Source organism: Miscanthus floridulus, chromosome 8, assembly GCF_019320115.1.
Source record: "Miscanthus floridulus cultivar M001 chromosome 8, ASM1932011v1, whole genome shotgun sequence".
Classification (NCBI taxonomy): Eukaryota; Viridiplantae; Streptophyta; class Magnoliopsida; order Poales; family Poaceae; genus Miscanthus; species Miscanthus floridulus.
In genome coordinates this window covers 61,667,971-61,676,228 of record NC_089587.1, presented here as the reverse complement: position 1 = coordinate 61,676,228, position 8,258 = coordinate 61,667,971, and the positions used below count along the sequence as shown (strand labels likewise).

Here is an 8,258-nt window from a genome sequence, read left to right as displayed (position 1 = left end):
CGGGCTGGCCAATGGCGAGACGACAACGTCCTGGGCGCATCAGGGCTCTGACCAGACGACATCTACGTCCGTCGTTCAACATAACGAGAACCACCCATCACGACTTAGACGGCCAGCATTCCATTTGCTATCGTGGACAGCCTCAGCGCGCGTGCTGGCCACAACAAATGTAAACTTTAAAAGCCGATGAAAAATCGAACGCACTCTCCATTGAACAAAAATTGGCTGGGCCTGCACGAGTGTGCATTGCCAGAGACGACAGACGGCCTACCGAAATCTCTGCCCACCACAAACACAGGTCCTGACCAACAACGGCCCACGATGATATTGGGCCTCGCTTGTCGTTGACGCGGCCCGGTTCCCCAGCAAAACCCTGGCTGCCTTCGCGGCACCCTGAAGCCGCCATCTCAATTCTCCTCCTCACGCACACCCACCCGCCGCCGCCATCCTCTCCTCGCCGTCTCCCGGCACGACCTCGTCGAATCCTTTGCTCCTCCACAGACGCAGCCGCAGCCATGGACTCCACGCCGGCAGCCGAGGCGGCTCCTGGCGCCTCCTCTTCCTCTTCCGCCGCCGCCGTCGCTGCCGCGGCCGCCGAGGATCTGGCAGGGGGCGTGGCGGCGATGACCCTGGATGAACGGTTCGATCTGCTGCGGGGGATCGGGGAGGAATGCATCCAGGAGGACGAGCTCAGACGCTTGCTTGAGAAGAAGCCCGTCCCCATCTGCTACGACGGCTTCGAGCCCTCCGGACGCATGCACATCGCTCAGGTTCGACCTTCTGCTTTCAGCCCCGCCTCCCCGGCATTATACACATAAAAAAAATCATCTTTGTTTGAATCTTGCAAGCTTAACAGTAGGAGAAAAAAGGTCGTGACATATGCTTATCTTGTATTCTTAGGGCACTGTGAAAACCATCAACGTCAACAAGATGATCAGGGCCGGGTGCAAGGTGAAAATTTGGATCGCTGACTGGTTCGCGCAGCTCAACAACAAGATGGGAGGTGACCTCAAGAAAATCCAGACGGTCGGGCGCTACATGATCGAGATTTGGAAGGCGGCGGGGATGAACCTCGACGGGGTGGAGTTCCTGTGGTCCTCCGAGGAGATCAACAACCGCGCGCATGAGTACTGGCCGATTGTGATGGACATTGCCCGGAAAAACAACGTCAAAAGGATAACGAGGTACGCTCGTGTTTATGTTGTGTTTTCCATTAAAAGTCTTCTTCGCTTTGAAAGCTTGAGCATGAACATCAAAACATGGTTGGTTATCTCCCCTCTATGTGCTTATTATGAAGTGTAAGTAATTCAAATTTTCCTTTACTTGCAGATGCTGCCAAATTATGGGCAGAAGTGAGCAAGACGACTTGACTGCTGCCCAGATTTTCTACCCTTGCATGCAATGTGCTGATATATTTTTCTTGAAGGCAAGTATTTATCGCGCTATTGCATTCCATGGTATCTGGAAATAAATTTTATTGAATTCTCTTTGGGTTCTGATAGGCTTTTGATATTTCCATTATGACTGTATTTACCCATAATAATGATGACTGAAAGGCTTTTGATGTTTCAATGCGTACACCTTCAATCTAGAAAAAAAATAATTCTGTATACAAATCCCTTTCCTTATCATTTTCCTTTTGTAGGCTGACATATGCCAGTTGGGGATGGACCAAAGGAAGGTCAATATGCTAGCTAGGGAGTACTGCGATGACATCAAAAGGAAGAACAAACCAATTATTCTTTCACATCGTATCCTGATTAGTGATTTTGATCGTGTTCTCTTTTTTTCCTTCAAATAATTTTTTTGGACATATGTGTTTATCATGGTCATGTGTCTACGGCGATGGAGTTCATAACAAGTGATTGTTCATCGTTGGTTTGTGGAGCATGTGTTTTTTGCTTAACCTGAAATGCAGATATGCTCCCTGGTTTTAAAGAAGGCCAGGAGAAAATGTCAAAGAGTGATCCATCCTCAGCTATCTTTATGGAAGATGATGAGGTAATATATTTCTCATGAAATGTTTTTCTTCCTCACCAACATTCTTTTGATCCTCTTGGTTCTTGTGACACCTAATGATGCAGTGTAATAGTAAAATGCCATCTTTATCATTTGATTATTTTACTAGAAAATATTAATGAGACTAACGCAAAATCGCTTTATGCATCAATGATTGCGCAAGAGTTGTTCAACTCTATTTTGCTTGGGGCAGTGGAGATGGTAACATGGTGAAGGATACTGCCTGGCTAGAATGTTGTACAGTTGTCGTATAAGTTTCTCATCTCCTTGCTAGAAAATAAAGCTGTATCACAATATTAAAAATCTGGTGTTCATGACTTTTGTTAGCTGTGTTCATCTATATGTATACGAGGGTGATGCACCGTTTACATTAATATATGAAAAGTTGCTGTAACTGATTAACCATAGTCTTACATGCTAATTAGCTGTGTGTTTTATTTTCTTATTCTAGTTAATGAATTGAATTATCATTTCTCTTTATATCTGTAATTTGCTTGGATTGTCTTTTGTTGCTCATGAATAGTCATGATAGAATATAGATGGAGTACAGACATCAGTCATCAATGTTTATAAGCTAATAATAACTTCCAATCTAAAATTTGTCTTATGGATTTAGTTTTTGCTCTCTGTTTTGTCTATATTACCTGACTGTTTAAATGTTTGATCTTGAATAGTAGCTAAGTAGCATCATGCATGTGTTGTACCCATCTTTCTTTCTAGGATAATATAGTTTCATAAGCTTCGCTGTTGTTGCAGGCCCAAGTTAATGTGAAGATAAAGCAAGCTTTTTGCCCTCCCAAAATTGTTGAGGGGAATCCTTGTTTGGAGTACATTAAATACATTGTTTTCCCTTGGTTTGGAAGGTTTGAGGTCATCCGTAAGGAAAGCAATGGTGGTAACAAGTAACATTTTTATCTCATCTGCTAAAATTATTTTTTTTCCGTCAATAATGTGGTGGAACCAGGGAGATATATAGTTCTGTGCCACCATTATTTATATTTGGCTGACACCTGTGGTCATGCAATTAATTATGCAGCAATTAGATTATTGAATTTCCAACATGACATGATTTATTATCTCTGATGGACTTCTAAAGTGGTTGCTTTCAAACAGGACATTTACAAGCATGGATGAACTAATTTCTGATTACGAGACTGGTGCTTTGCATCCTGCCGATGTCAAACCTGCACTGGCAAAGGCAATAAATGAAATTTTGCAGGTAAAAATTTCACTTCACTCGACCTTACTTTTTTTTTCTATATAGTATCTTAGTCTTTCTCTGGTCAGAAGCTTGTATATTTGCAATCTTTGTCTTTTTCATGTCTTGCACTGTGATGCCTTTGAAGTTGCAATAGCTGCTATCCTGACAAAATGAATTTGTGGGCTGTTTTTATTGCTGCATCATCGGTCTTGTTTCTTGCTAGTGTAGTTTTGGATTAACTTGTTATCTTGTTTATTGCTGGATCTTCCTTTGTCTAGGAAGAAGCTATTACTGCGCAATTTTTTTAGTCCTGGACTCCTGGTTCATACTTGTAGGTTTAACTCACTAATTTTTCTTTTGCAGCCTGTTCGTGATCACTTCAACAACAACAATGAAGCCAAAGTTCTACTTAACACCGTCAAGGTACATTGTCTCAAATTTATTCACATGTTAGACATAAGCTCTGGTTGTTATCTGCATAAAATCTTTTAGCAGACACAATGTTACAATGTGAACCAGAAGGCATACTATGCAAATTCCATCAGAGGGAGATAAACTTATTCAATTTGACTTGCAATTTTTTGTAGCAGCTCTCCATAGGACTCATCTGTTGATTCTTATTGTCAACATTTTCTGTCTAATGAAATTAATTGGAACATTTGCTTCTGCAGAAGTACAGAGTAACCAATTGAGGAGCAAATGTGTTCGTCTTTAGGGTGAACTAGAAAATCAAGCCATTGCTAGAACAGCGAACCGACCAGGACAACGAAATGATTAAAATTTCAAGCTCTCTTTTGATTTGGCTTGGAGATCGAACTGGACTCAAGGACATAAGCTCGAATGTTTTTGACATATAGGAGCAACAAACAATTAAATATATGTACACACTGATGTAGTGATGTGCTAAAATATATGACAGCAATTATGATATTTTAGTTTTAATTCTTTTTGGAGTGGAATCACCAGTTCTCCTTGAAGTTATTGTTATTTATATATTCAGTATTATATTCTTCTTTGGAGCGAAATTACCAGTTCACCTTGAAACGTTAATGCGAAATGGAAACGAAAATGTACATCTATATATATTTTTTCTGTCTATAAAATTTTAAAAGCTATATTTTATTTTATGATGACCAAGCATGCATAATATATAAGTTAATATTGACAATAATATGATAATATCCGGTAAAGTTTGTATCAAATTAAAATACAACCTTAAACCTTAATAGAATTTTTTTCTTCTGTTACTAGGCACAAAAATATTTAGACTAAATATTGTAACTTTACACGTAGAGAATTTAGGAAGACACCTCTACAAGCCACCCGTTCTCGTTCTCCATGCTTATTATGAAAGATATATACACGCTTATTATGATAGATTATAGATACAGTTACTGGAAGACACCTCTACAAGCCACCCGTTCTCGTTCTCCATGCTTATTATGAAAGATATATACACGCTTATTATGATAGATTATAGATACAGTTACTCCAATTCTTATCCATTTAGATTTCAAAATAAAACACCGAAGGAGCACGAAGATCTTCATAGCGATGGGGGAGGTCGTCGTTGCCTGATCCACTTCCTACGGCCACCATTTTGCCGTGCTATTCCGTTGGTTTGAGAAAAAAAAATTAAGTGCCCAAAGCATGGATTTTAAACTTAATAACTCTCTCAATCCTACTTCAGATCTAACCAAAAATCACAAGGGGGGAGTGGAGAGTAGCACTTTTTATTTTACCTAAAATCAAAAGGGAGAGTGGGCGAGTAGCTTTTCTGAATGCGAGATGAATTCTATGAGGGAAAACAAGGAACATCCACAAACTCTTAACTTCCACGCAAGTCCCGGACTTGCCAAGTTCCCATGGTGATCAGCTTTAAAAAAAAAACATTGGCCGTGCCAACCTAAATGCAAGCGGTAGTGTTAAAGGCGTTCTATAGTTCAGCAAAAGGGAAGGAAGCGTTAATGGAGATGGTTCCAACCTGTACCTGTTACAGAGCAATAGATTAGTAGCCTGTTCGGGAGGCCGTATCGTATCGTGGATTATTTACTGATGGTTGGTTTGGTGTGAGAGAAAAACACTGTTCCCGGCTGGAAATTTACGATCGTTTACGAGCAAGCGAACATGCTGTAGAGCATGTTTGGATCCTTCCCCTTAAAGTTGAGTGTCAGTCAAATCGAATGTTTGAACACTAATTTAGAGTATTAAACATAGAATAATTATAAAACTAATTATATAGATTGAGACTAATTTGAGAGATGAATCTATTAAGTCGAATTAATCCATGTTTTTGTAACGTGGTGCTACAGTAACATATGCTAATGATGAATTAATTATGCTTAATAGATTCGTCTCGCAAATTAGTTACGGCTTCTGTAATTAGTTTTATAATTAGCTTATATTTAGTCTTTCTAATTAGTATCAAACATCCAATATAACGCCCTAAAGTTTAATCCCTGTAACCAAATAGTAGCATGGGAGAGGCGAGCAGCGTGCACGGGCGCGAGCCCGCGAGGGAAGCGGCGAGCTTACTGTTGCAAAACAGTGATTACATTGATGTGGGTGAATCTCGATATACGTTATCACTGTTGAACCGCATGGTCACTAATCACTAAGAGCAAGCTAATAGTTAGAGCAAGTATAATAGCAGGCTGTAAGTCGACTAAATACTGAGGTAGAAGAGAGAGAGGAGGAGAGAGAGGAGAAGTGGGCTGTAAGCTTACAGCCGGCTTAGGCACAAAAACCAAGAAAGTCTGTGAGAGAGACAAGTGGGCCATGTATTAACTGTAAAGAGCTAACTACTGTATGAGTGGGTTAAGAAAAGGCTGCAAGGAACTTTACAGTCAGCAAGCCGACTGTATTATTAGCCTTACTCTTATAGCCAGCTCCTAGCTGGAAGGTTTTTTTAGCCTTTTCTCAGCTAATATAATAGTTAGCTCTTCACTGTTAATACATGGTCCACTTATTTCTCTAACAAATTTTCTTGGTTCTCGTGCCTAAGCCTGTAAGTTTACAGCCCGCTTCTCATCTCTCTCCTCTCCTATCTCCTCTATCTCAGCATTTAACTAGCCTACAACCTATTATTATACTTGCTCTAAGGGACAGAACGCATGGGGATGCCTAATACTCATAAAAACAGCCTGCAACATGTTATTATACTTGCTCTGAAGGACAGAACGCATGGAAATGACCCCGTGGAAGGGTGATTAGCGGGGGAATCCGATGGGCGGCACAAAAGCACAGGAATGCTCATAAAAATGTTTTCTTGAGAAGCTATACAAACTATCGGAAAACCTGGTTAAAATAAAACTAGTCTAACCCAATTTCTCTATTTTAGTACAAACAGAGGCTATTGGAGAAACGTGACAAAAAGCTAAGGACCAGTTTGGCACCGCTCCTGCATGCTCCGGCTCCGGCACTGTTCACGCACTGTAGCTGGAGCCGCAGGAGCTGCAAAAAGAGCTCCGCCGGCTTCGTGAACAGTGCCCAGTGAACAGTGAGACGAAAAAGTAGGAGAAAGAAAAACAGCTTCGATGAACAGTGTTGTTACAGTATAGAAGAGAGAGAAACGGCTTCATGAACAGTACCGGTGTCGATGGAAGCCGGAGCCATCGGAGCCGAAACAAACGAGTCCTAAAAAAAACATGTCATTTGGCTTTTAGTTTCAGATTATTTTAGCTATGAACAACTTATAAGCCGAACTAAATAGCCCCGGTGATCCTGATTTTCTGCTCATGTGGGAGAATAGATGAAGTAGTCTAGGAGAGAATGAAGTGAGCATGGGGAAAAAATCACATAGGGACCATCCGCATGCAGCACGGTGCGGACGTCCAGCGTATTCTGACTAGTGGACCTGTTAATCTTGACCAGCACCGTGGGTTGGCTGCTAATTTGTTTCCCACGTGGCGCAAATTGATTGGACGTCCGCATGTTGCTGGGTGCGGACGGTCCGCACTTAATTTTTTTCCTTAGCATGGACCACTGATAAACAAAGAGTGTTTGTTTGTGGAATGTTATAAGTTGATGCATGACCACCATTTTTCTCATAAGCTAATAATAATTATTACTTGTACGAAGAATGAAATCATTCCACTACATTTAAGGAATAGACCCATGGTGCATCACTTCATCTAGAATTTTGGTTCAACACGAAAGTTATAAGGGATAGAATATAAGATAAGGAAAAAGAGTTTCAACGGCAAATAATATACTATACCACTTCATTCTGATGTAAATAGGGAAACTAATTGTCTAAGCATTTGGTATTTAGGAGTTTTCTCGGTCAGCTTTTTACGGGATAACGTGTTACAGGATGCCATGCTAGCTATAGTATTTTTAAGAGAGATACTCCTGTGCTTACAACAAGTATAGTAAAGGGTTGTTACTTGAGTAGTCTTTATTTTTAGGCAGAGGAGAGAGAGTATGGGAGAGAAGAGAAGTGACCTATACATTTACATCTAACTAATGCGCGCAACAGCAACCAAGAAAAATTATAAGAGTAAAAAGTGGATCAAAGATGAACCAATCACTATATAAATGGACTGATCGGTAGGGTGTAAATGTACATACAACTAAGAGAGGGCTCTATTATTAGCCTTGTTCTCAGGCCTGTCTTAATGAGAGTTTCGTGAGAGTTTTATAACATTAAATGAGTTGACATGTTATGGAATAGATGAAGAGAGAGATAATGAAAGTTTTATGTGATAAAATAAGTTTCGTATGAATGAAACTTATCTACACCGTTTCCAACACATGAAGTCTTGGAAGATGGAACGTGAAACCTCCCATTGAAACTGGACTTATCTATCTTGCGATCATCTGTTTGTGTTGATGCATCCCATTTAGTGACTTCAGACTATGGTTATATTTGTAGTTTAAAATCCAATTATAAAACATATAAAACAAAATGTTTTTATGCTATCAGGTTGTGTTGATTATTTTTTGCAAGTTCGGGAATTTTTAAATTAGTATAATATATAATATATGCAAATTTGATGCACAAGATATGAGCCCTGTGGGTTTTGTCCATTTGTAT

The 8,258-nt window shown here is 40.1% G+C and overlaps 1 protein-coding gene across 1 annotated transcript; it reads left to right on the top strand.

Moving 5' to 3' along the window:
• Positions 1–400: 400 nt before the first annotated feature.
• LOC136472267 (tyrosine--tRNA ligase 1, cytoplasmic-like) lies at positions 401–4,235 on the top strand. Its single transcript, XM_066469996.1, has 9 exons — positions 401–770; positions 901–1,184; positions 1,330–1,426; positions 1,646–1,751; positions 1,919–2,001; positions 2,776–2,921; positions 3,133–3,238; positions 3,584–3,643; positions 3,892–4,235. The coding sequence occupies exons 1-9, from the start codon at positions 516–518 to the stop codon at positions 3,910–3,912; spliced, it is 1,158 nt and encodes a 385-aa protein (XP_066326093.1). The 5' UTR covers positions 401–515; the 3' UTR covers positions 3,913–4,235.
• The last annotated feature ends 4,023 nt before the right edge of the window (positions 4,236–8,258 follow it).